Source organism: Ipomoea nil, unplaced genomic scaffold, assembly GCF_001879475.1.
Source record: "Ipomoea nil cultivar Tokyo-kokei standard unplaced genomic scaffold, Asagao_1.1 scaffold1421, whole genome shotgun sequence".
In the NCBI taxonomy this organism is placed as follows: Eukaryota; Viridiplantae; Streptophyta; class Magnoliopsida; order Solanales; family Convolvulaceae; genus Ipomoea; species Ipomoea nil.
The window spans coordinates 2,129,726-2,157,241 of record NW_017617849.1 but is presented as its reverse complement, the minus strand read 5'-3'; the positions used below and the strand labels follow the sequence as shown (position 1 = coordinate 2,157,241).

At 34.8% G+C, this 27,516-nt stretch overlaps 3 protein-coding genes and 1 long non-coding RNA gene across 8 annotated transcripts; 3 read left to right on the top strand and 1 right to left on the bottom strand.

Moving 5' to 3' along the window:
• Positions 1–792: 792 nt before the first annotated feature.
• LOC109187210 (beta-glucuronosyltransferase GlcAT14A-like) lies at positions 793–3,590 on the top strand. Of its 4 annotated transcripts, none has more exons than XM_019337347.1 (5): positions 793–1,012; positions 1,777–2,522; positions 2,598–2,673; positions 2,760–2,875; positions 2,975–3,590. In XM_019337347.1, exons 2-5 carry the CDS (start codon positions 1,979–1,981, stop codon positions 3,472–3,474), a joined length of 1,236 nt encoding a protein of 411 aa, XP_019192892.1. In that variant the 5' UTR covers positions 793–1,012; positions 1,777–1,978; the 3' UTR covers positions 3,475–3,590. The 4 variants fall into 4 exon arrangements, with proteins under 4 accessions (XP_019192892.1, XP_019192895.1, XP_019192894.1 ...); XM_019337350.1 differs by lacking the exon at positions 793–1,012 and adding an exon at positions 1,064–1,151; XM_019337349.1 differs by lacking the exon at positions 793–1,012 and adding an exon at positions 1,304–1,322.
• A 1,636-nt stretch (positions 3,591–5,226) lies between these two features.
• Positions 5,227–11,324, bottom strand: LOC109188394 (protein SPA1-RELATED 4-like). 2 transcript variants are annotated; one of them, XM_019339047.1, is made up of 7 exons: positions 9,475–11,324; positions 9,236–9,393; positions 7,737–8,697; positions 7,483–7,653; positions 7,084–7,395; positions 5,949–6,008; positions 5,227–5,846 (listed from the first exon to the last, which is right to left on the bottom strand). In XM_019339047.1, the coding sequence occupies exons 1-7, from the start codon at positions 10,306–10,308 to the stop codon at positions 5,655–5,657; spliced, it is 2,688 nt and encodes an 895-aa protein (XP_019194592.1). In that variant the 5' UTR covers positions 10,309–11,324; the 3' UTR covers positions 5,227–5,654. The 2 variants fall into 2 exon arrangements, with proteins under 2 accessions (XP_019194592.1, XP_019194591.1); XM_019339046.1 differs by having other exon boundaries at positions 7,507–7,653; positions 9,475–10,531.
• Positions 11,325–16,549: 5,225 nt separating this feature from the next.
• LOC109188334 lies at positions 16,550–23,205 on the top strand. The gene is made up of 9 exons (XM_019338965.1): positions 16,550–17,619; positions 17,787–18,032; positions 18,208–18,421; positions 18,528–18,637; positions 19,173–19,372; positions 21,262–21,365; positions 21,694–21,881; positions 21,960–22,159; positions 22,767–23,205. Exons 1-9 carry the CDS (start codon positions 17,367–17,369, stop codon positions 22,977–22,979), a joined length of 1,728 nt encoding a protein of 575 aa, XP_019194510.1. The 5' UTR covers positions 16,550–17,366; the 3' UTR covers positions 22,980–23,205.
• A 2,689-nt stretch (positions 23,206–25,894) lies between these two features.
• Positions 25,895–26,981, top strand: LOC109187271. Its single transcript, XR_002055260.1, has 2 exons — positions 25,895–26,044; positions 26,713–26,981. It is a non-coding gene; the product is annotated as an uncharacterized LOC109187271 (long non-coding RNA).
• The last annotated feature ends 535 nt before the right edge of the window (positions 26,982–27,516 follow it).

The window sequence follows — 27,516 nt, the reverse complement described above, 5'->3', positions numbered from 1 at the left end:
CTATGTAAAATTGTGAGATCAAATCTTGTTTATCAATCTAATAAATTTAATGGTCTAGATTAAGTGTATGCAAATGCGATTAAGTATGTGCGAACGCAATTAAGTGTGTGCGAACACGATTAATCTAGACCATTAAAATTTATTAGATTGATGCACAAGATTTGATCTCACAATCTTACCTAAATATGTGATTTCATAGGAAACCTTCCCTATATATATATATATATATATACATATATATATATATATATATATATATATATATATATATATATATATATATATATATATATATATATTATTTTTATTTTTATTTTTTATTTTTTTGTTCCTGTGAGAACAGGTCTTCCCGTGCGGTTATGCGCCATACACCATTAGGTATGCATAAATGCACCATACAGTGTTCGAAAATACACCAGAATGAAATGCCAAAAAATGCACCAGGCAAAAAAAAAATACACCACACATAATTGTGTTTTAAACACTGTGTAGTGCATTTAATCCATTTATGCATACCTAATGGTGTATGCCACACTGACCACATGGGAAGACCTATTCTCATAGGAATCGGACCCTATATATATATATATATATATATATATATATATATATATATATATATATATATATATATATATATATATATATATATATATGCTATTGTGAACAGTATTTTAGAGGTGAATCTAAGAAATACGGAGTAGAAAAGTTTATAGGGAGAGGGGAAGAAGAAATATAATACTCCGTATAAATTAGCATAATTGGTTTTTTTGGATGAAACCAAAGAAATTGATAAACGTGGCCGGTGGCTCTCTGTTTTTTCTACCCAAAAACTAATCCGAAACAGACTCTCCTATGTTTTCTCCGAAGGAAAGCACACTCTTTTTCTCTTTCATTTCCGCTTCATTCAATTTTCTCCCTTCTCGTTCTTGTTTCTTCAGCGTCTTCAACGCAAGACCGAGCTTTCACTTCTAGAATCTCAACGCACAAAAACTAACATAACATTCTAAAGGTTATTATTCTTCCTCTTCTTCTGCTTCTTCACCCACGATTATTTTCAGACACATGCAACATGGGCACGTTAATTTTCAATTAGATTCACTTATATGCTTTCGTTCTCGGAGAGAAATGTATTGATAATGATGTAGTAGGTGCGTGCGCGCGCAAAAAGAAGTCCTTTTTTTGAGCTTTTGTTTGGTTTTCTGCAGCTCAACTATGCCTAAAATTTTCATTCCTTTTTTTAAAAAATAAGTAAATAAATCTGTGAATTTTTGCATAAATTTTAAGCTGCGTTGACTCAGCTAATGATGATTAAATCAAAGGTTCAATCTTTATCAAATTATGCAATTTGGGTTTTCTTTATCTGGCCTCTTTGTTTTTATTGAATATGTTCCTTTATCAGGTTAGAAAACTAGGCAGTCTAAAGAGCGTGTTTGATATCCGATCATTTTCGATGACGTTTTCAAAGGGATTGTTTAATCTTGTTTGATCCAATATATTAGCCGTTTTGATATTCCTTATGCATCATACCTGTCTGTTCGGCTTAAGTATTTGTTTAATGTTACTAGTTCTTCACCCTCTTTGTCCTTCTATATTTTGTAGGCTTACATGTTACTATATATATATATATATATATATAGCTTTTAATGTTTGTTTGTTCTATCTTCATTCAATATTTTCTATGTTTTGTCAGTAGGTCAGAATCTTTTGTGTCTTTATGATGGCTAATTGTCTGATGTGCTGAGGTTGAATTTGTTATGGTGGCTTTTGATTCAGAATCTGTGTTAGAAGAGTACAATTTGGGGGTTTGATTTGAACATAAGATGCATATTTATCCCGCATATCTGGTACTACAATAGGAATCAACTGCCATCAACTATTGGAATTGCCTTTTCGCGACCTTTGGTGTGTGATTTTTCGATAGAGAAGCAATTTTGGTCTGAATTTTGGCAGTGAGATCACATGTTAAGGTTTTGCAATGGGGTCCTTGAGCATGGAGAAGAAGTGGGTGTTTCCTTTTGTTATCAGCGCGCTCATATGTGTATTCCTTCTAGCTACCTTCTTCAACATGGGCATGATCTCTTCGAATTTCCCATCTCGTGTTTCGTTGAATCAAACGAGTTCCTACTATGGTGAAGCGAAAATTAAGCAACCTCTGCTTCCTCACAGTCCTCCCGTTCCACGTTTTGCTTATTTGGTGTCTGGCTCCAAAGGCGATTTGGAAAAGCTATGGAGAACGTTGCTGGCCTTGTACCATCCACGGAATTACTATGTTGTCCATCTGGACCGAGAGTCGTCAGTGGAGGAGAGACTCGAGCTTGCCTACAGAGTAGAAACGGAATCCCTTTTTGTGGAGGTTAGGAATGTCCACATGATTACCAGAGCTAATATCATTACCTACCGAGGGCCTACCATGGTTGCTAATACTCTTCAGGCATGTGCCATTCTTCTCAAGAAGTTTCAGGATTGGGATTGGTTTATAAATCTCAGCGCTTCAGATTATCCCCTCGTGACTCAAGATGGTTAGTTAGTTCATTTGTTGTTCTCAATTCTCTCTTTGATTAGGTGTTTGATTTGTCGTGTTTTTGTGCTTTCAGATCTTCTTTACACTTTCGCCAGTTTAAAACGAGAGTTAAATTTCATCGAGCACACAAGCCGCTTGGGCTGGAAGGAGTATGCTCACTGTCCCTTTCCTCCTTTAAAGATGTCAAAATTAAAGCTTTGATCTTATTGCATCATTGTATATGATAACGTTGCAGGGGTCAAAGGGCAATGCCATTGATCGTAGACCCCGGGCTCTATAAGGATACCAAATCCGACATATTTTGGGTCGGGCCAGGGAGACCTTTGCCCACATCTTTTAAACTATTTACCGGTCAGTATCATGTTACAATGTTTAACTGATATAGAAGTGCAAAAACCGCTTTGATCATTTGAAAACTTATATTCGGGCTGTAAAACTAACCATTTGCAGGTTCTGCGTGGATGATCCTCTCCCGGGCATTCGTGGATTACTGCGTAGAGGGTTGGGAGAATCTTCCTAGAACCCTACTTATGTACTACACGAATTTCGTGTCTTCTCCCGAAGGGTACTTTCAGACCGTGATATGTAACACCCCTCAGTTTATACCGACTGTTGTGAACCATGACATGCACTATATTTCTTGGGATGTTCCTCCACAGCAGCATCCTCACACGCTCACCCTAAACGATACCCGGAGAATGATTAGAAGCGATGCTCCCTTTGCACGCAAATTCAACCAAGGCGATCCCGTCTTGGATAAGATCGACAAGAAATTGCTGGGCAGAAGAAATGTCAACTTCACTCCTGGCGGTTGGTGTGCTGGTTATCCTCCTTGCTCCGAGATTGGAGATCCTGTAAATCTTAGACCGGGTTCGGGCGCTAAAAGGCTTCGCAGTCTCATAGGTAAAATAGTTTTGTCAGAGAAATTTAGGAAGCAGCAATGTAAGTAGAGTTGTTATGTGTAATGTCTCATCCACTCACTGGGAATGAAAGCAGCAGGTGGATTAGAAAGATTCATTCAAAGAATCTGAAAAATAAAATATATGTCTTAGGATGTTGTGTAAAATATGCTTCTGCAATTTTTGATAATATGGTATCCATCCATTTTGAAACATTTTGTTCCTTCCAATTGGAGTTGGCTTCAGATTTAGGCCTATTTTGTGGCCTTAACACTACTTGTCTACTTGAATGAAGATTATGAGATTCCCTTTTCCACATGGCACAGAAAAATTCTTGTGGCCAAGATTATGTCAAATGTGACTCTTGTGCCAGGCAATATGAAGAACAAATTCATTAAAATTCTGAATTGTCAACATTACAATTGACCTGTGTCTTCTCCCAAGTGACCAAGTCCCTGCCCATCCATTAAGAGGATTAAATGGTAGGAACATTATTGTTGAATCATTAAAACCCATGCTATAAATTTTAGGGAAGGTTAGACATTAGATACTTGTCTATTTATTGATTTTCAAACTCAAAATCAAATATATTTGTAACTATCCAAACCCGAATGAATATTACCCTTTATATTGTACTTGTCATAAATTATTTGAATTCTTTTAACAAATTTTGAAAAAGTCAGATACTTGGTATATTACTTAATTCAACATCATCCCTACTAAAATCTAATAGTAAATCCAATAATAAAGATACTCGTTTATACCAATGATGCTACAATATTTTACTCGACTACTATTGTGATTTGTGATTGCCATCTTTGGATATGGTTAACTAAAAAGTATCAAATCTCTATTTATAAATATATATATATATATATATATATATATATATATATATATATATATATAAAATAATTAATAACAATATCCAAAAAACAAAACGAAAAGCATAAATAAATATTTTAAATATAAAGATCCCACGATATGAGTCACAGTAAATTTGAACGTCGAAGGGATTCAAGTTGGATTACTCATTCAAACAGCCCCCACAGGCATCCCCATTCTCTCTTGCCAGATTACAACTGGTGAATTCAAGATTTTTTTTTTTTTTTTTATGGAGAAAATGATCAAATAAGCCCCTAAATTATATTTAAAAAAATCGATTAATTCGCTAAATTTTTAAAAAGTACAATTACACCCTTTAACATTTTATATTGAGACAATGAAGTCCAATAATCAATAAATGACTTGCTATTACGAGTCATTAGAGTTCCAACATCAATTTTATTATCTCCGGCGACCAAACCATCGCCGGTCGCCGTCTATCAGAGAAGGCGACTAGTTGGTCGCCTTCTCATCTCAGAGACTTCCGCCGGGAAAGGCAACCTAGTCACCTTCTCATCTCAAAAGGCGCCAGCTGCCGAATTGTTGGCAGAGATGATAATTTTGACGTTGGAACTCTCATTTACCCATTTTTGGACTTCATTGCCTTAACATGTTAAATGGTGTAATTGTACTTTTTAAAAGTTTAAAAGACTAATTGATTTTTTAGATAAAGTTTAGGGACTTATTTGACTTTTTTTCTTTTTTTTTTAAATTTTATTTTTTGTTGTTATCTTTGTTTTCAGTTTTTTTTTTTATACAGCCTACGAGAGTACGAGAAAGCCACCTCAACATGGGAATACTTGTGATAAGAAATTAGATAGATTATTCAGGCAAGTCGACGTGAAATATTGAAGATTGCAATTTGTATCTGGGAGGATTTGGATATCATTTTGGCAAAAATTATGGCATGTACGGTGTATATAAATGTTTGGTTACCTTCAACAAATTTCTGACATCTTGGAGTCAGTTGAACTAATCTCAATACAAATAAAAGTCATCTTGAGGCAGTTCAACTGATCTTAGTACAATAGTACCAAATATAAGAAGAATATAGGCAACAATAATCTGTTTGTCTTGGCCACAAAACTGCATATTTTTCATCTTCACCCTCTCCTAACTGTTATCTATAATACATTTCATCAAAAGTTAACTCTCGTACCCCAATTTAGTTGTTTCCGCTATTAACTACTTACAAAAATCAGTTTTTTTTTTTTTTAATCACAATTTTTTTCCTTTTTGGTGTTGCTGTAGCCTACAGTTCCTACTATATTTGACCTCAGGTGCCACAATACCTTTGGTTGCAGTCATTTACTTGGTTTTTTTTTTTTTTTTAAGCCTCCAGAGATCTAAACCATCTCCAAGAGCTTGATATTACCCATTGAATTTGCAGCAACTAAGGTGGATGACTTACCATGCCAGCAAACAGACGAGATAAATTGCGCAGCATCCTCCACCACGTCCCCAGAAAGCGGGTCTGTGCTTGTAAACTTGTTGGATACAAATGCGGGCATTGGAAATGCTTTGTGGTATATGAAAACCTGTACCACGTATCATAGAAGAAGCATATCATTGAACGACTTTCTAACAAGATTTAAGTATTTGATAGTGTAATAAAACAATGTATAGACTAAAAATGATACCTCATTTGTTTCTGATCCAGTTGCAATGAAACCTTCAGATACGGACAGGCCAACAAAGTTCTGAAACAAGGAATTCCCCTCATTAGCATTGAAGCATATTTCAAACATATCTTACTTTAACTGGTAATGGATCGTTATAAGTGGCATAAGAAGACAAATATTGTAGGACGAAAAGAAACAGCAGTCGTTATATCGTGCACCGCGGTGCATAATCGATTATGCACTGCATGTCAAAACGGCGCCGTTTCTGCAGTTATAACGGAGTGACACTACAGTGTGTCTAAACCGACACTGTCTCACGTATTATTTTTATATTATCAAATGAAACTGCAGTTATATCAAAATGATACTGTAGTTGTGGTGAAATGAAACTACAGTATATATAAAATGAAATTGAATAACATTTCACATATTTGAGTGTATATTGTACAATGAAGCTGTAATTATATTGAAATGATCATGTAGTTGTGTTTTAATGAAACTATAGTGTATATAAAATAAAATTAAATAACATTTTCACATATTTGAGTGTATAAATATTGAATGAAACTGTAGTTATATCGAAATGAAACTGTAGTTGTGTTGAATTGAAACTACAGTGTATACAAAATGAAACTGAAGAACATAGTTATTTTTTGCGAAGATTCTGTTTCTTTTCATTAAACAAAACGACGTCGTTTTGATGCGCAGTGCATGATCGATCATGCACCGCGGTGCACGATATAATTTGCGAAGAAACAGATACCTCAGTGTTTTGCAACAAATAATAAATTAATTAATAGAAAACACATGAGATGACACATTGGTACTTGATAAATATAAAACACAATTTCAGTGGTTTTAGATTAACAATTCATATAGGTGTCATAACAAGATCCTTTTTCTCTTCTCATAATCTGGAGTTGCCAATTATGTTTACTAGACTAGAATGTAGGATAGAATCACAGGGAATATTAAGCGTAAGTAGTATGTGTTACAAGTTATAATATGGTTTTAGCAAATTTTGTCTCGAAAAACCCAATTTTCTCCATTTTGCTTAACTAACTAGTACTCCGTATTGGATTGTGGAGGACTTGAATTAGAAACCAATGGCTACAAAAATCTAGAAAATTATGGGTGGGTGGAAAAAAAATACCTTTACATTCATATGTCCAGTATATGACTGAAGAGGGCAATCAAGAATCCGAGATGAGCACATTGACAAATCCCAAAGCTTTATCGTGTTATCGGTTGATGCAGAGACAAGTGTTGTTGAATCAATAAACTTGACATAGCTCACCGTCTTGTTGTGCCCAATTAGAGTGCATAAAGGCATTTTAGTATTCCGTAGATCATAGTAATATATCCTGTGATCTGCTGATCCAAATGCAAGAGAATGGCCAGAATCAAAAGGAAATTGAACACAGCATACATTTGCTTTTGTTGTGATGGTTCCAACACTAACACCCTGCAAAAGCAATGCAAACAAGAAAAATAACTCACTACAATTTGAGAATTCACTCTATACTGTAACAATATCTAGTAACTGTAGTACGTTTAGTTTCAAAAGTAGAATTGCCTGATTGATGTTCCAAAGTTTAACAGAACCGTCATCACTGCCGCTGGCCAACATAGTTGGATCTGCTACCGAGAAGTCCACAGACCAAACCCTCCTCTCATGCTCTCTCATTTCCATGAAAAGTTGGCTTCTTGAGACATCCCAAACCTGGAAAATAGATTATAGACAAATTCATTTTTGTGTAATTTCAACGGGGAAAAGTAAACATGACACATAGGAATCTGACCTACCTGCACTACACCTTCAAAGTTACTTGAAGCAATTTGGCTTTTAATATAACTATTCCAACAAATACTGCTCAGCTTTGATCTACTAGCCATTTCGACAACAGGATAATGAATATCATGATCTTCATTTAAGATTGAATTGTATTCAAAAATCTTAATCTTCCTATTTACACCAGCACTTGCAAAAAATTCACCATCACGGTCAAAGCTGAGAGCACATACAAGATTTGAAGAATTTAGAAGATCCCCTTGCTTCAAGTCTGCCTTCACTTCTAACTTACTAAAAGAGAGATACTTGCACAAGCCCTCCAAGAATGAATTGATCCATCCACTTGGTGTCTCCTTATCGGAGTTGGGTTTTGATGACAAATTACTGACAGAACTTCTTTCAGTAGCTACAATAGAACCCTTGCCATCACTACTTATTTGAGAATGTCTATTCGATGGTTTATCTGTAGGTTTTACTGCTCTGCGTCTCATCAAGTAATAAGCTGACTCTAATTTCTTGAAATTTTTCATCAATCGGGAACTTTTTGAGAGAAAGCTCCCTTGATTTTCAACAGCTGTCTTGGATATCTGATACTTATCTGGATGGTCACCAGACTCTTCCAAATTGCAAGTACAAATGCCTGGCCTGGATCGCTTTCTAGATCCAGAGTTCCCAGAATCATCGTTATCATTCTTATTAGTCCTGTTTGAGGCTGGATCTTTGCCTACTTCCATGTTAGATCCTCCCTTTTTCCTCAGGGCAGTCTGCATATTTGTAACTTCTTCTATATCAGAAGAGAGAAAAGATATCGTCTCATTCAAATTATCTGCGGCCTCTTCTTTTCTCTGTTGCGTCAGCAAAAGGAACTCCAGCAACAGTTCCTGCTCATCTATTTTTTCTCTAAGCTCTATTGCTGCTTCCCGGTCTTCAAAATTTTCTCTTGGATTATTAAGGAACTCACTTTGTAACAACTCACTGTTATTATTGGTAAAGAGAGTGTGAGAATGTAAATATGAAGGCATGGGTGGAATTAAAAGTTCATGGTAAAAAAATTGCATGCAATAGAATCTCTTAAGATCCCTTTCAATGTAATTCCAATTCAAAATTCACGGATCATGGTCACATAGCAAATCCATTTTGTCCCATATTATCTGAGAAGAAAAGGCTAAATTTTTAGTGGGCATTAGCCTTCCAATTACTGTTTGAATCATCATGACAGCAGTAATGCACAATAGGCAAACAAGCAATTCACTGAAGTTTGCCAGAAGAAGACATCACTTCACCTGGCAATTTAGTCTCCTATAACTAAAAATATACGGTAAAAATCAGAATAGAAGATTGCATTGCAACAAATGACACTACTTACCAACAAACTCTAGTAAGAACTGACCAAAAAATATAACACAATTTAGAGTGGATAAGACGATATGCAAGGCATTGAGTAAGAAACATGCGGCAATAAACAATTCAAGGAACTGCATATTAAGATCACAAGAGGCAAAAAGAGGCTCACCCCAAATTTGGCCTACTACTGGGCTCAGGGTGCAGTAACCACAAGCAAAATGAAGCTTCTTTGGGCCACTTCAAAAGCAACTGAGGTGGGAGCACTCGATGTCTCAGACTAGACATAGTAGTACTTTTTTCTTCTTGTGAACTGAATGTGCAGAATAGCTGCTCAAAAATGAAACACTCATCTATGAGGCTAAGAAACAATATGTAGACCAGACCGAATTCAGTCTATTAGCTACTAACCTCAAAGAGGAGGACTCCTAGTCGATAAACGTCTGAAGCACAAGAACTTGGAGCACCAGCTACCTCTTCAGGACTAGTGTACCAATTAGTTTCCAAAAGCAATATCTGTTTCATGGGGAATGGATGCTTCTTCTTCTCCTCCTCCGCCTCCTCCGTCTGCTGATTCTTGCCATCAGAACAAGGCATAGCATGGCCTGATTGTTGCTGTTGGCAAATGGTTTCAGACACTATGGGAGAAGGATTAGTAGGATTCCTCCCAGGTTGCAATCTTTGAGTAAGCAACTGCCTTCCTTCTTGTACAGATTCACGGCCCTTACACTGTGCGGTTTGGCTGTTTAATCCATCTTCAAGTGAATCCGAAGTGGAATTGGAGCAGGACGCGGATTCAATAAAAGCAACACGGTTGAATGAGGACATAACAAAGCACGAGGGCCGTACATTATGAACAACAATTCCCTGAGAATGTGCCATATTAACAATTTCTACAATTTGGGTGAATATGTGCAAACATTCAAGTGCATCAACTGTTCTTTCTGGATTGTCCAACCACTTTCTCAAACTAACCTCCCTACCATCTAAGCCACTGCCAACTCTACCAGGCGCTTGCCCATCCTCAGAAAACCCAGTATGGGCACTAAGTCGATTTGTTTGAGGTAACAGAACTCTCTCCCTTCCCTTTCTTGCTGGTATAAACCCAGAATCAAGTGATGCATTACTAGATGACCTTATAGAGCTTCCATGAAGCAATCTCAGATTTCTATCACCGAAGGGCGAGGAATTCAGCCCTCTGGAACTGTCAGACCTCTGCCAACCAGACTCAGATGAACCCTCCATTCCTATCTACGTGTAATTGCAAGAAACCCAATGCACACTCACACAATCAAGAAATTGGGGAATTTTCAGACTCCTAAAACATTCCTTCACTTGCAACATAGCGATGTCTAATAAAGAAAATAGCTTTAACATCAGAAACCACCCAATCCCATCATCTCACAAAACCCATAAGATCACTAGCGACCTTGTGAAAGCAACAAGAATGAGAACACGCTAATCTCATCTCTCAAGAAAACAGAAATAACCCCACAGTCAAAAAAAACCAATGAACCACTGAACTGTAATGCTCTTGATCACATTCATATGAGTTTATAAAGAGAGAGAGAGAGAGAGAGAGAGAGAGAGAGAGAGCAGTTATAGCAATATCAGAGTATCTCCTACACAGGAGAAGGAGCTCAGCTGCTCCTATTTCAGCCAGAGCAAACAAAAGAACAAGAACCACACAACAATACTTCAACTTTTTCAAAAAATAAAAATAAAAATAAAAAAATAAAACACTGCTTTTATTACGAGGATGCACCGCAGCCTCACGAATACCATCTGAGGTCTTCTCACTCGGTATAGTGATCAATTTGAAAGTTCAAGATTAACCTATAAAAATCACTATACATAACCTCATATGGCATTAACTTAAAAAAAAAAAAATCTTTTTTCCAATCCCACAGAAAACACGGACCCCTCATATACTTGTGTATGCCTGTATGTATAAACAATACTTACATTAGTATTGGTCGCAGTAACACTGTGAAGAAGATTTTATTTTCAGAAACCCTAGTGGGCTTCTTTTTTATCTCCATCCTGTTCATTCCCTCTCCTATTCCATCGCATGCAACGTGGCTCATTCTCATCCTCAAAGCTCTTTCATGAAAACCCAGAGGCAAAATGGTAAATTCAGCTTAGCTTCGGACCCATTACCAGCATGCGGCCGTATACGTGAAGGATTCCCAATTTCCAATTCCGGTATCAGAATCAGAAGCAAAACTTTTTTCCAATGTGAGAGAATACTGCTCAGAAACTGAGATTTAATGAATAAAATATAGAGATAGATGCAGTATTAAAATGACACCATTACGAGATATTATTATTTAATCATGAAAAGCACCCACCTTTACCTAATTAATCTTCAACCATCAAATCTTTCTTTTAGTTCTTATCAAAACCCTAATCTAGCCAATATTTTATAGCATAATGTTTCTGGAATTTCTTGTGGAACATCGCAATCTTACATTCTTACTCTCAAGAAGTGAGAAATACCTAGAGAAAATTAAAACTACGAGAACAATAATTTTCGTAAAATTTTTTTTGGCTTTTAACCAGGGTTCATTAGAAAACAACATATAATTTATAATTTGTTATCAACACGCTTGCTCTATATATTTAGTAAATTACGGAGTATTATTTTGTTCAGGTTCATTTTCCTATTATTATTATTTTTAGGTGATTCTAATTTTACCCGAAGTCGATCCACCGGTCAGATTCTCATGACCCTCCATCATTCATGAGTCTTTTTCTCATACATATTTTCAATATAATTTGAACCACACACGACCTCTGGTTATGACTTTAGTCCGACAACGAACCAACTAGGTTAAGTCCGTGGAAGAGATAAGTCGATAAAAATATTTTAAAAAATACAATAACGGTATTTGAATTTCTTATAAAAATAATTCTAAACAAAAAATCAAGCTGTGTGTATCACACATTCTCCTTAAAATCAATTTGTTACTTATCAATGGTGTTAGGAACGTTATAGCGTTAGTATCACATTATAAAATAAATTACAACAGTATATTTGATCACTCAAATATAATTTTTTTGACGAACTAAAACAAAGTGAGAACTTCATAAATTTAAGTTGAAGTAGTAGAATTTCTTCAAGGAAAAAATGAAATTTTTTAGATAAAATAAAACCATTGGTTTTAGGTTGTTCAAAAACTAACTACAAAGGTACCCGGGTTGGACTTCCATTTAGAAGATTATGAGTTCGAGCCTCAGTGGAGGCGTTATTGGTTCTTTGTGTTTCAGTAGGTTGAGAAAGTATATGAACAGATACTACAATGTAATAGAGCCAGTAACTTTCAAAAAAAAAAAAAAAAAAAAAAAAAACTACAAAGGTCATGTTTGGCAGAGTTTATTTAGGAGCTTATAGCTTATTTTAAGCTACTAATAAGCTATAAGCTATGTTTGGTAATGTTCTCAAAATAAGAGCTTATTTTGGAACGCCACCTTAGGTAGCGTTTCAAAATAAGCTCCTAGCTTCCTAATTTTTTTTTCATCTTTATCCTTGTTATTTTAAAGAAATAACATAATTTACCCTTCCCAATTAGAATCATTTTCTCTTCTCCTTTATCTGCAACTTTCACCGCAAATATTTTTCTTATTATTATTATTATTATTATTATTATTATTATTATTATTATTATTATTATTATTATTGTTATTATGAGATTTACAACAATATTGCTACTTCATTATGAGAGGCTAGATCATGATTATGTTAATAGTTTTATTTTCAAATGTTATTTTTTTAAAAGACAAAATGTTAAATTTTAATATGTAAACAAACTAATTTAAATTTTATGAAGCTGTCCTTTTTAGTCTTTTTACATTTATCAACTTATCAAAAAGCTAATTTTACCAAACACTTTCAATCATAACAGCTAGCTTAACAGCTCTTCAGTTTTCAGCTCCGAACTTATAGTTTTTCAACTTTCAGCTCATTTTCAACTTTCAGCTTCTAGCTTATAGCTTTTCAGCTAGGTTTGCCAAACAGAGCTAAAGATATTATGTCCAAAACAAGTATTTATAGAGGACAGTAAAATTAATAGCATTAAACTGACATTAATATTTTATTTAAAATCTACTTGTAACCCTCATAATTGGTCATTTAATTTGGAAATAACACATGCAATTACGTAACTAATTCTTAAAAAGGAAAATAAATTGATTAGAATTAACAAAGCAAGTCAAGTTTTTTTACGAGTTAATTCCATCAGGGATTTCTTGTTTTTTGTGACAATTTCAAATTTAGTCTCAGACTATCATTTTTGTCATTTAATATCCCAAATTATTAATTTTTAGACACTTTTAGTCCTTTTCGGGACTTTTCATATTTTTAGTAAAAGTATTTTTGTCTTTTCATATTTTTCTTTTGTTATTTTTTCAGTTTCAACCGGTTTAATTGGTTTAGAACTTTACGTAACTTCTGCTTTTTAGTAATCATATTTTTCAACCGATTTTTAGTAAAATCATAAATCAATTAAACCTGTTGAAATAGGAAAAATACCCATAGAAAAGTATGAAGGGACAAAAGTGCCTTTACTAAAAATATGAAAAGTCATGAGAATGACTAAAAGTGTCCAAAAAATATGAATGTTAAATGATAATAGTCTGAAACTAAATTTGAAATTGCCACCAAAGACAATGGACTAATGATGGAATTAACTCCTTTTTCATACTATTTTTAAATTTGATTTTCACCCAACTAGGTACAACCCTAAAATCATTATCATATTATTTTTGTTTGATCACAAGTTGAAGATTTAATGATCCGGACCAAGGAATTGTCAAAAAAAAAAAAAAAAAAAAAAAAAAACTAATTAATGATTGAATAAAAAAAATATAAACAAATGTAACTTCGAAGTATATCCTAAGGTTCCCACAATAAGGAAAATGCAATTCACATTGCTGGGCCAACTTCTTGATGATGATGACACGGAAATGAAGAGAAAGCAACATTATGGCAAAACCAAAGGCATCATCTCTAAATTAAATTGATAGGCCGGCTAGAATAGTTGTAGTAGTTGAAAGATTAGAATAAAGCATTAATTTGCTCATTAATTGAGTGAAGGAAATGATGCAGAACAATTCCCATTTCTACAATGCACTAGAGCATACATCATTGGTATGTGACCACATGTTTTGCGCCAGATCATATAAGTTATCGATACATGGCATATATCTTTGTCTATAAAAATCCAATTAATTGTGAAGACAAATGCATATCAATGTAATTCGATGCCAAAAGTCTTGTGATCGAGCGGCATAGTTGTGGCCCTTCAACTTCAGGTTCGAAAGTATGTATGAACATATACTACATTGTAATAGGGTCAATATCATTAAAAAAAATCAATGTAATTCGATTTGTAAAGCGGAACCAAACATTCCCTATAAAGTTTAGGTTTCAATTTCAACAATTCTCATATCTTTAAATGCTACTTTAGAATTGAAATGAGCAAATTTCACTTTTAATTATCGATTATTGTGTCATTGTTACATTTAGTCCTGTTATTTTCATTTTGTCTGATCACATCATTGACTTTTATTTGGTTAATGATACGATTAATTATCTATTTAAATTTTTGTTATTTCATTGTTTAGTAAAGATGACTAACATGTAATTTTGTCATTGAGCATGCTATTCTTCTGACTAATAGGGAGTTAGCATAATAAAGGTGACTGTAGCAAGGGTATGAGTGGTGGGGTGGAGGTAGTGAACTGCGGTCACCAACAATCCAATGTAGTTTCAGGCTGTGGTGGATCCAAATCCAATGAGAATTAACCAATGGACGTGGAAAATACTAGGCAAGAAAAATTGATGAATGGAAGACTTGCTGGATAGGCATGTATGGATCAATGAGTTTACTTTGCGGAATTGTCATGGGCTTGGCAACCATACGACAATTTAGGCTTTGGTGGACCTGAATTAATAAGGTGGGCTGTTGCGTTTTTATAGAAACAAGGTGTGATGCAAGGAAGATGGAGAATATTAGAGTAATAATTGGTTTTAAAGAAATGTTTGTGGTGGCGAGTGTAGGAAATAGTGGATGTTTGCCATTAATGTGAAAGGATGATGTGGTGCTGTATATCATGGGTTATTCCCACAATCATATTGACGCTAAAATAACACATAGCATAGTCCTCCGAGGTTGGAGATTCACTGACTTCTACAACTTTCCCGAACGGGCACGTAGATGTGATTCGTGGCAACTATTGAAAGGTTTGGCAAATGCTAGCAATATGTCATGGGTGGTGATGGGGACTTCAACGATATGCTGGTCGCTGAAGGCAAAAGGTGTGTTCACCCACATCCATATTACTTGCTAGCAGGTTTACATGATGCATAGCAAACTTAGGGACTTCCATTTTGAGGATACCATTTCACATAGGAAAGGTCGATGAGAACTCTAACTTGGGTGGAAGAGAAACTAGACAGAGTCAAGGTGGCTTTAGTTATGTGCAACTATATCGATAATTTGCCACAAACGTTGAAACCCTTTTATGGACTTAGACGTTTGGTTTATTGTCTAAGTTATTGGAATGCTTCTGTGACTTGATTATCTTTTGATCACATAAAGTTTTGGACATATCATTTGTGATTAATTGTATGTAATATGATTAAATTTAGCCCACAGACAATTTCGTTATATTTGTATAATTAATCAGGATGAAATAATGGACTACGGTCATATTTAACCCACAGGCAATTATGTATCGGAATGTAGTTTAGTAGTTTTATCAGTGACGATAGAAAGGACATCGTTGGCTCATACGTAATTGCATTTTGTAGTTCCTTTGTTCAAACTAGAAAGTTGATTACTGATGTTTGAGGGCAGGCGCATGGTCTTTGGATGGGTGATCCGTGATAGCGATGGGATTTTCTCAGGGCGAAAGGAAGTCGAAGCTATGTGTATTAGGGAAGTCCTTAGCTGATTGAAAAGTCTGGAGATTGACATGGTGGATATCTAGACTGACTCGCGGTGGGTGACTAACCCTTTGGCTAGCTAACTCCTAGAAGAGTCAGTTTGGGGCTATTATTACCGATATTAAAGAAACTTCTAGTGATCTCGTTGACGTGAGATTTGATTTTTGTTAAGAGATTAGCGAACTTTCCCTCCTACATTGTGGCTAGGGAAGTCGTTTCTTCGCCTAATTCTATTGAGTGGTATTTTATTCCAACTTTATTTTTGAACTATGTTTTATCCGATGATTTAATGAATAAACTGTTACTGTAAAAAAAGGTCATTAAACTTGGGCCCAAATGGATTATTTGGCTTCTATAATGTGTTGGTCTGATATAGTTTGCAACTTTTAGGCCTGGTAGAGAATGTTTTAAAGCCCCTATTTCCCTCTCAATTTTCTCCCTCCGGGAACTCCAGGTGGAGTGACGGGGAGTTGGGTCCCGAGGAAAGGAAATTACTATATTGTATGCCAAAACAGAAAAATGGAAAAGCCCAGGGAGCGAAGTGCAAACAGTGCACCAATTAGGAGCGAAGTGCAAACAGTGCCCGAATTAGGAAGCAAACACTATCCGAAGGATTTCCCTTTTGAGACGAAGAAACCGCTGGCTGCCACACTATCCGAAGGATTCCTGTAAAATCTTCAAAATAGCTTTCTCTCAGATTGCTCACTAATCAGTTTGTAATACAGGTGATTCAATTTTCCTCTTTTGCTTGTGTTTTGATTTTCCGGGGCTTGATCTGTTTGGGCCCAGATTCGGAGTTGGCTTCGGAGTTTGTATTAGATTTGCTGATGAAACCTGCTGAGCTTTGCCTTGATGCCTGAGTTTTTCATTCGATGGGAATATAGTGCATTAGACTGCTGAAATCCAGAGTGCCTTGTGTTTGTAGCTTAGATTGTGCATTATTGAAGCGAGTTTCGATTTTTTGAATGCGGTTTCAATTGGTGATTCAGTTTCGTATTTAGTCACTTCACATTGAGATCGCGATTTTGAGAGAATGTTGGTGTATTAAATCTCAGCTATGGTCCTTTATGTTTTAGAGCACGAGGTGAAGAGTGTACGGTTAAATCTTTTTTGAAACTTTTCCTCCATTGAGAACCATTGGATAGCATACAATCAAATTTTAAAATGGTAATTTGAAGTGCTGTTTCAAGTTTAAGCATTGACTTGGTGGTACTTTGTTTGAGATACTGTTTGCTAGTGGATAGTTTGGACTTGGGAATATTTTAGGATCGTGAAAACTTGTGGGCTTTAGTGAATGAAGGGGTATTTTAAGGAAGAACAAAATGAAGGGTGATATATTGTGGTCGGATGTACAATGACTGGGGGATCATTGGGTGTTCGTACTGGGAGCTATGGATCATTGCCACAGGCACAAAATGGGATGTTGCATTCTCAACATGCATTTGTTTTGCGGAAGCCTTCAAAGATGTCACTTTCTGGTTCCCGGGAGAAGGAGAGGTTTCTTCCCTACATTGGCAGATTTGTACTTCGAAGACAAGTGGGGATGGTAATTTTGATTACATTTGCACTTTTGGTTTTTACGACAGGATTCTTAACAGTTAATAAAGGTTTGAATTCTTACTATAATTACTATCTTTTCTTTCCTTTTCATTTCCTTATTACTTGATTCAACAGTTAGTTATTGTAAGGCGCATTTGTAGCATTAATTTATTATCTCTTTTCTTAATGGTTATGCAATTGATTCATATAAGCTGTGCATGATGTATTGCTACAGAGGATGTATTGGGAAGAAGTTCGCATTTAGACTTCGAAGAAAGGTTTTGGAGTCAAACATATTATGTATCTTCACTGTTGACCAGAAAGGCTGTGACCTGTGCTGAAAATAAGAGCCAGATGCCTTATTCCAATGCATCTGTCACAATGCTTTCTATTGGCTCTACTGCTGTTATGACTCATCCATGCAGAAATTTTGCATTTCCTCCTCCTCCACCTGGTGAGAGGAAGCGGATTGGACCACGCCGTAAGTTTTACCTAGAAGTTTGCTGTAAATGACGCTGCAATGGCATTGATACATACAAATATTAGATTCTAAATTTTGTATCCCCTTTTTCATTTTTGGCATCATGCACTGAATGAAAATGTGACTAATAGTTTCTTCACTTCTTCTTCTTCTTCTTCTTCTCTCTCTCTTTCAGCATGCCCTGTATGCTATCTCCCAGTGGACCAGGCTATAGCTAGAATGCCTAGAGCTCCTTCACCATCATCTGTGCTTCAACATCTAACTTATTTTCATGAAATAAATCCTACAAAGAGTGAGCCTCATGGAGGTTCAGACTTCGGTGGGTATCCTTCTTTGATGCAGAGGAATGATTCTTTTGACATAAAAGAATCAATGACGGTACACTGTGGGTAAAAGATGCACCCTTCTTCTCATTATAAATTGATATTCTCAAGATTGTTTTCCATAATTGCAAAATATGTTTCTGTATTTATTTATTTATTTATTTTTTGTTAGATTTGTCAAAGGATGTAAACCTGGAGATCAAACTGGGTTTGATATTGATGCTTCTGATCTAAGGGAGATGGAGGAGTTCCATGAAGTTATTGTTGCATCGGCCATATTTGGTATTGTTGATCAGAAGATGTTCTTGAGAGTTTCATTGTAGAATTGTTTATGGTATTTCAGAATTGATGGTGTAATGAACACCTAAAATGCTAAATGGACTAATGGAGTGGTATATGAAAACCAAAATGTAAACAAATAAAAAAGTGATGCTCTACAACGCATAATGTTCTACCTTATATTACTTTTGTCATGATTTCATTTTTGGCAAAGGTCAAAATTTTCAATGTCATGCTATATTTGTATTCCAAGAGGAAATTCTTTCCTAGTTTTTTAGGTGTCCTCTGCCACTAGATGATAGAGTAGGTCTAATAATCTTGCTCGATCACTTATTGAACAGTATATTTTTGTAAAGATCTTGTTACAGTTATTAAGCAGCAGTAAATAGTAATTGAAGTTTTCACTTCTGTTTTACTCTAGTCAAATGGTGTTTTGGTACTTATGTGAAGCATAAGATGCCTGACATGACTTAAACACAGGAGGAATGGTTTACTTCTTTGCTTTTTGCTTATACGTGCTGGCATAAACTGTCCACAGGAAACTATGATGTGATTCAACAACCAAGGAATGTCAGTTACATTGCAAGAAAAACCATTCCCTTCTACATGTTTGTTGATGAAGAGACAGAAGCATCTTTGAGGAATTCTAGTCATTTAGACCGCAACAATAGGATTGGATTGTGGAGGATAATTCTAGTTCGCAATGTGCCTTACACTGATGCAAGACGCAATGGGAAGGTTTGTCCACTTATTTCATATATTTCTTTCTTCCTTCAATGTATTTCAAAATGCTAAGTTTGGCAGCCTGGCACGTATACTGCTTTTTAAAGACAATTTGCCAATGAATTTTGTTTAAGGATAGGTTACAGAATGGATCTTAAATAGATAACTTCTTTTGAAAAATACCTTGTTGCTATCTTTTTGCTTTATTTTGAATCACTTTTCAAGAAAGCTACTGGTGTGAAAAGAGTATGCAAGATGTGATTATACCTGGAGCATTTGAATTTCATAGGGAAAGAAAATGTGGTTCTTTTTAATGGACACCTTATCCTTTTACAGTGAGCATATGTTTTGGCTTTGGGTCTCTATCAGTTAATCATATTAGAACAATTGTTGTTTCATAGTTTAATTGACAACACAAATCGTATTGGTCTTGACTGTTCAAATTTGTTACTATAGCATTTTTGTCTAAGACTCTAATCACCTTGAAGAAGCACACAATTACTTTTCCTCTGCACATTTTTTTCTTGTGCCAAAGTCAAAAATCATTTAATGCTCAATGATATTACTGTTCACATGCTATTAGATGAATAGCAATCCTGAGATCCAGTGACTGTTCTTTTGTTGTTGATGTATTTCTATTGAAACCCTGTAATATTTAGTGTTTTGTATGTAATTGTTTTTTTTTTCAAGCTAAAACATAATAGTGAACAATACATGGGGATGACACTGCAGCGAAAGAGCTACAAAACTGTAACTAGGGTAGCCTTAGGGTCAACATTGATGGTCTAGCAAGATGCTACCATGTATTTCATCTCTGTATCTTTTATGAAAGGTCTTGTCAGTAGAATGTCCAGAGTGAGCGAATACTGTATAACCTTTATATTAGAAACCACAAGAAGCAACAAATTTAAGGGGGTGTTTGGTTTAAGTAATGTTAAGAGTCCCCATTGAAAAAATAAGAGAGAACATATGAGTTTATAAGGTCATGGGTTAGAGTAGCTAATTGATTGGATTCAGTCATTTAGTGTGGTTTGGCCCATGTGCATTATAGCCCAATTGAGTGACCTTGGCCTAACCTTAGATTATAACAAGTAATATGAGACGAGTAATATGAGATTATCAAGGTAATGTTGCATTGGAAGATTACACAACAATTAACAAGTGTTTGGCTCATGTTATTTGATATTCCAAGGGAATGCCACACCAACTTTTTCCCTTCTCTTTAGGGGATATGATTCCCTTGGTTTTCTAAGGTTATTTAAAATTACCTTGCATTGTAGCTATTTTTTTTTTTTTCCTTTTTTGCCCTCATTCTCTACCCAAAAAAAAAAAAAAAAAAAAAAAAAAAAAAAAAACAAAACAAAACAAAAAACTGTGCATCTCCATTTGTCTCCACCTCTCTCACTCTTTGTCTCCAGGTGGAGACATTATTTTATTCTTTCATTTTTTGTATAAATTTTTTATTTTAATAATTTTAAAAATCACAGACAAATGAATATATATATTAACATGTTAATATTTGATACCTCCAATCTTAACCAAATACAATTTGAGCATGTTCCTACTTCCTAGAAATCTGACATTCCCATAGATCTACGTTTCCTAAGGTAACCTGATATCCTGTGAACCAAATACCCCCTTATAGTAACAACAGTGAGAAAAAGTTATCTGAAGGCCAATTTGAGTCTAGTTTTCTTTGTAAGCCAACTGAAGTGAACTTCTTTGAATAAAAGGATCTTGTGTCATATCTGACTGGAAAAAGCTTAGGCAAAGAAAAGGTGGCGATCCAAAGTTTCAGGGGATGCTCAGCACAGAATGTATTAAGTTATAAAATCAACTGAATGGACAAAGATAAGCATTTATGGACTTTGAATTGCATATGACAGAGCATTTGTGTGTTGCAGGTACCAAAACTTTTACTTCATAGGCTCTTTCCAAATGTCCGCTACTCGATTTGGATTGATGGAAAGCTTCAGCTTGTGGTGGATCCATACCAAATTCTTGAGAGGCATGTCAGCTCTTTAACTCATTTGCCTTTCATCTTTTATATGTGCCGAAGAGTGTTCTTTTGGTTTGGTAGAGCTCCTGTGTGCTGGTTAGGGCATCTATAATTTTTTAAAATTTTAGTAATATTGTTTTCAATTTACACAGTATTTTGTTTAAGCTTTTACTGTAAAGTTTCATGCATATCACATTATCACATTCTTGGATTCTCCGTCCTGCAGTACTTACAGAAGGCTGAATCTGGAACTTTTCAGATTCATTCCCCCAGCCCCCTCTTCTTTTTGTTCCAAAGCATTTGCTTTTAATAATTTTTTGTTTCATTTGATGCTCAGGTTTTTGTGGAGAGAGAATGCTACTTTTGCTATTTCAAGGCATTATAGACGCTTTGATGTATTTGAAGAAGCTGAAGCTAATAAAGCTGCAGGAAAGTACAATAACGAATCCATTGATTACCAGATCAATGTTTATAAACGGGAGGGTTTAACGCGATATTCTGAGGCTAAGCTTCCTATAACAAGTGGTAGGTCCCTCTTTTGTTTTTTATTTTTCAGTTTATTTGTGTCTCAAAACTTACTCTTCCCTTATCCAAATTCTGCAGATGTTCCTGAAGGATGTGTAATCATTAGGGAGCATATTCCTATTACAAATCTCTTTACCTGTTTATGGTTCAATGAGGTTGATAGATTTACCTCCCGGGACCAGTTGAGCTTTTCCATTGTAAGGGATAAAGTGATGGCAAAAACAAACTGGACAGTCAATATGTTTTTGGATTGTGAAAGGCGAAATTTTGTGCTACAGGTAATTTTTTTTTTTTTCTTTCTATCCCAAAATGGAGGTTTGTCAGCCCAGAATTGAGGACGATTATAAGATGTGATTACAAATGGGATTGGATTGTTAAGCCCGTTCTGGTCTAGAGAAGTAATGGGAAATGAAAGTAATAAAATTTATACGGAGTATAAAACAACAAATCTCAAAGGGTGGGGTTAAGTGATCTAGAGGTAGGTTGGGGGAGGGAGAAATTGGTTAATTTTTATCCCCTAGCAGATGGGATTGCATCTCCTCGGTTTCTTGCCTAAGAGAGGCAATCCTGACCTTCAACTCTGTTCCAAACAGTTGACTATTGCTTAGATTGATATACCGGATCCTCCTATCCCCCTTAACCAAATGACTTCTCTGTGTTCTGGTTGAACTTGTTTTGAATCTAAGAACCATTTATAGACAATGAGGTTGTTGGTCCTGTAAACTTGATCAAGGAGTAGAACATGTCTGTTGAGTTCTCTTGACTGCAATTAAGTTACTTTCTATGCTGTCCTTGGAGCTATATGTTTCAGAAGTGAATTTGTGTCTACTTTCATTCCAGTGCAATCTTTCTGAAATTTCAGTCTCTGCATTCAAACTTTTGCAGGCATATCATAGAGATGTACTGGAGCAAAAGGCTCAAGAGGCAACTGTAAGAATTCATTCTCATCCTCCACCAGCTTTGGTTCGTGATAGGTCGGCAGTGGCTGTGAAATCTTCAGTTAGGAAAAGCCCCAGGCGCGGAAGAGGTGAAAGGAAGTCTGGTTCTAGGCGGCATCGGAAAATTGGAGCTGGAAAGAGGAACAACACATCAATTTGATTCTTTTTTCTTTTATGCAAAGTCAAATCTTTGCTCTGTTTTTTTTTTTTTTTTTTGGTGTCTATATTGAGCAGCAAGGGAAGAACAATTTTGATAGAGTATTCTTACACGGAAAAGACATTAGTTCTAATTTTTGTTTGATGATGTGAAATGTGAATATCAATTTGTTTACACTGTAGATACCAATTAATTGAAATAATAGGTTCATTGATTTTCCTCTAGCAAATGGTGCTGCCATTTTTATAAAATTTTCCCAAACAGATTGAGGATATACAGACATACAGTGGTATGCCTTTATATGCCATCGAAATCTGTTAATTTCTTGTACACTTGTATGTTTGGTTCTTGGAAAACTATTGAGGAATTGAATTTAAATGATATATATATATATATATATATATATATATATATATATATATATATATATATATATATATATATATATATATATATATATATATATTGGAGATGGTTCACGTGCCAAGGGTCTCTCAGGTAGGGATGGCAATGGGTCGGGTGTGGGTCGGGGAGGGCTACATCCATCACCCGACCCACCTTATATTTTCTCCACCCACCCCCACCTCCAACCCGCATCGGGTGGACTTTTTCAGAACCCACCCCCACCCCCACCGGGTGCGGGTGCCCACTACGGGTACCCACCCCTTATCATCTTATTATGTTTTTCAAAAAATAATATTTAAATTATTTACACATAATAAAAAAATAAAATCCATTAGTGATACTAAAACATAAATAATGGAAATATTTAAATATAATAACTAAATTGTTAATTTTTAAAAATAAACTTAGTAGTTTTGATATAAAAAATAGTAAAAAGATACACGGAGTTATATAAACTATTATAAATAACTACATACTAGTATTTATTTTACTATTATATATATATACACACACATGGTGGGTCGGGTGGGGTTCTAGGCGGGTCTTGTACATAGAACCCGAATCCAACCCGACCCACCGCGGGTTTTCTTTTTTAAGACCCACCCCCGACCCACCACCCACCATCACCCAAAAAAACCCGATCCATGCGGGGTGGATTCGGGTGGATATCCACGGGTCGGATTGAAATTGCAATCCCTACTCTCAGGTGAAAAATGGGATGAGATCCGAAGTGAAGGAAAAAAAAAGTGCTTCCAGGCAACATGGATGTGAATGGTCTTAAGTGTCTCGAACTGATGCACTTTAAGTGTCAAACTTATGTATCTTAAGCTCTGAATTGATGCACCTAAGTCTCGAACTTATGCACCTTAAGTCTTGAGCTTATGCACTTTAACTTTTGAAATGATACACCTTTAAGTGTCGAAATTATGCACCATAAGTACTGAATTGATGCACCTTATCGTAGTGATGTTTTCAACAAAAAAAAAAGAAAAAAAAAAAAAAAGTTTCGAAGTGATGTACATACTGAACTGATGCACCTTAAGTCTTTAAGTTTCGAACTTATGCACCTTAAACTGAAAAATAATGCACCTTAAGCTTCAAATTTATGCACTTAGAGCATGGAAGTCGATATTCCTAATGAATCAAAGTTATGCACCTTAAGAGTTAAATTTATGCACTTTAAGCTTGAAATTTATACACATTGAGTCTGTAACTCGTGCACCTAGAGTAATATAAACATAATCGCGCTAAGGGTCCGTTATGATACCCAAAAAATGTTTTTCTGGAAAACAATTTGTGAAAAAAGGGTTTTTTTCTAAGATTTTTTTAAAATTTTGTTAGCATTTGGTTGAATGGTAGAAAATAATTTTTTTCATATTTAGTTAAATTAAAAAATACAAATTGTAATGATATTTTATTTTCTAAAAAAATAACAAAAATCTATTATAAAATATTAATTATTTCAATAATGAGAATAATTATTACTTATATTAAAATAACATTGAGTTAATACTCAAAATCGTCCTCGACTATAGTGGTTTTTCTCAATTTCGTCCTAAACGACTTTGATGACCTAATATCGTCCCAAACTTTTGTGTTTCGCTCAATTTAGTCCCAGTCTTTTGTGTTTTTGCTCAATTTAGTCCCTCATTTGTTATTCTATCCATTTGGTGTTAAATAAATAGACAATTCAGTAATTTTAATATTGACATCTCTTTACTCATAGACATGTGAACTGCGAAATCCTTTTTTTTTTACGAATTATTAAATTTGATTTGCAGGTCCGGGAGTAAATCTGGGTGTAATTCATACAAGAAAGAAGAATTTCGCATTTCACAAGTTGAAAGTAAAGAGAGATCAATATTGACATTACTGAATTGTCCCTTAATTTAACACCAATTTGACGGAATAACAAATGGAGGACTAAATTGAGTGAAACACAAAAGTCTGGGACGATATTAGGTCACCAAAGTCGTTTAGGACGAAATTGAGAAAAACCACTATAGTCGAGGACAATTTTTGGTATTAACTCAAATAACATTATAAATTAAAATTGATTATAGTTATAAAGATTACAATAACTCTAATAAAAATATGTAAATAAATAACCTTTTAACTTGTAAATTATTATAATAAAAATAAATACATACATTAATAGATATATAATTTTTTTAAAAAAAAAAACATAAATTGATAAATATAAATTGTAACTTAAATTTCTTTTAAAAAAAAGGTTGTGGCCAGACTATATTAAGATTTTTATTATTCGCTTTGACTTAACTCGACTCGGTTCAATCCATATTTAATCTGACAATGATAAATATAATCGAGGAATAACCTTATCATGAGTATATATAATAATAATAATAATAATAATAATAATAATAATAATAATAATAATAATAATATATGAAAATTAAAAATTAAAACAGAAAATAATTAAGAGATTAAAAATATTTTTTTTTTTACCTATTACAAATGTTGGGGCGAATTTGACATTTCAAACTTAAGCCTAAAGGTCGGTTAGTCGGCCCTAGAAAGTAGAAACCTTGTAATATGTAAAGCCTCTGACTATAAAATTTTCTCCGCCTCGCTCGTACGCTGTATTAGCAGTCGACCCATCAACTCAAGAACAGCAAGATCGAAGCAGAACATCAAAGAAGGTTTTTTTTTTTTGGGTCCTTTTCTAATTGTATTTTTATTTTTATTCAAATCTGAAGTACATGAATTGCGTAAAGGCTTATTCGTGCATACTGCTTCTGTTTTAATTGTCGGAGTATCTCCCATTCTATTAATTCACCTGAAATTGTCCTTTTTTCGGATTTGATTTTCTTTTTTCCTCCTCGAAATTGCATTGCGATATTGTATTTTTGTTGAAATTATGATGCAATACTGTTTTTAAAAAAAATTTTGTTTGTGTTGTTGAAGTTATGATTTGTTTGTTTGTTTTTTTTTTTTTTTCCTGCTTATTGAACTCCTACTTTATTGCATGGAATTTCAAAGCAGAGGTGCAAAAGATGGTTTTGTTGATGGTTTAAATGTTTCATATACTAAAACAGGACAAAAAAATCAAATAATATGATTGTAGTTCTGTGCAATTCCTGATTTTTCTAGTTACTTTCTTGCTGGGAAGAAAGGATTAACATTTGATGCTGAGATTAGTGCTTAGATCATAGTCAGTAAAATGCTGTAAAAGCACATAGTATACCCACTCTCTTTAGAATATCTATGAATCTTAGTAGAACAGGTGGACAAAGTAGTAGTCTCTGTAAGATGAAGTTGAAGCAAGTTTAAATTATTTTCTATTAGGTTCATCCTTTTTTGTTGATAGATGAAGTAATGGTGAAAGTTGGGTGCTTTTCAATGATTTCCACCACTCACACCCCAGGGATTGTGGATTTGTGATATTTTGGTGGTTGTAGATTTATTAATGTTAGGTTCGGTTTCTCTTAAGAAGTTCACTTATCTTTGTAATGCCAAAAGATGAATTCATGGATGTAATAGGATCTGGATTGCCTTTCAGAACCATTTGTCGCCATGTACACCTACTGCATTTGCATCTAATTTCATCCTCGGGCAATGAGGAGTTTTGATGTTCTAGAATCAGATTAACCACTGGCACTTATTTTCTCTAGCTGGGTTACTCATAAGGCTCCTTTGAGTAAATCCGAACGATCTCAAGACAATCTTTACTCAAATCTGTCCAGAATAAGTGCTGATTGTTCCTTTGAATGAAAGTGCATTTTGGTTACTATCAACAATGCATTGAAGTTTCAAAAAGTCATATGAATATCACAAAAGAGAAATAAGATTCGGATGCTGGAAAGATAAAAGTATATACATTCAAATATGTGTTTTTGGTTTCCCTGTCTGGATTCTGGTTAATGTAAACAATAAGGATTGCTCGAGAGATGAATACATTCTTGTTCTGTTTACTGTTATAGATGTTTGCTTGTTACTTTGACATTTGATGGTTGTGCTTCTATTTGAAAAACCTCACTTGTTTAGGCATCTATCGCTCTTATTTTCATATTAAATATCGATATATCATCCAGGCTATCTTCACAATGGGTGGACTGCCAATAGAGAGCTCATCATGTGCAATAGCTTTACCAAAATCACCAGAAGACAAGAG

What these genes read in the sequence shown, in the direction of transcription:
- LOC109187210 (XM_019337347.1), top strand. Translation starts at nt 1,979, where the DNA reads ATGGGGTCCTTGAGCATGGAGAAGAAGTGGGTGTTTCCTTTTGTTATC. An exon ending in TCCCCTCGTGACTCAAGATG is followed by an intron (nt 2,523 to 2,597) that starts GTTAGTTAGTTC and finishes TTGTGCTTTCAG; the next exon opens with ATCTTCTTTACACTTTCGCC. An exon ending in ATCTTTTAAACTATTTACCG is followed by an intron (nt 2,876 to 2,974) that starts GTCAGTATCATG and finishes AACCATTTGCAG; the next exon opens with GTTCTGCGTGGATGATCCTC.
- LOC109188394 (XM_019339047.1), bottom strand. Translation starts at nt 10,308, where the DNA reads ATGGAGGGTTCATCTGAGTCTGGTTGGCAGAGGTCTGACAGTTCCAGA. An exon ending in AGTAGTAGGCCAAATTTGGG is followed by an intron (nt 8,698 to 9,235) that starts GTGAGCCTCTTT and finishes CAATAATAACAG; the next exon opens with TGAGTTGTTACAAAGTGAGT. An exon ending in CTGGACATATGAATGTAAAG is followed by an intron (nt 6,009 to 7,083) that starts GTATTTTTTTTC and finishes TCCTTGTTTCAG; the next exon opens with AACTTTGTTGGCCTGTCCGT.
- LOC109188334 (XM_019338965.1), top strand. Translation starts at nt 17,367, where the DNA reads ATGACTGGGGGATCATTGGGTGTTCGTACTGGGAGCTATGGATCATTG. An exon ending in TCAATGACGGTACACTGTGG is followed by an intron (nt 18,422 to 18,527) that starts GTAAAAGATGCA and finishes ATTTTTTGTTAG; the next exon opens with ATTTGTCAAAGGATGTAAAC. An exon ending in TAAGCTTCCTATAACAAGTG is followed by an intron (nt 21,882 to 21,959) that starts GTAGGTCCCTCT and finishes CAAATTCTGCAG; the next exon opens with ATGTTCCTGAAGGATGTGTA.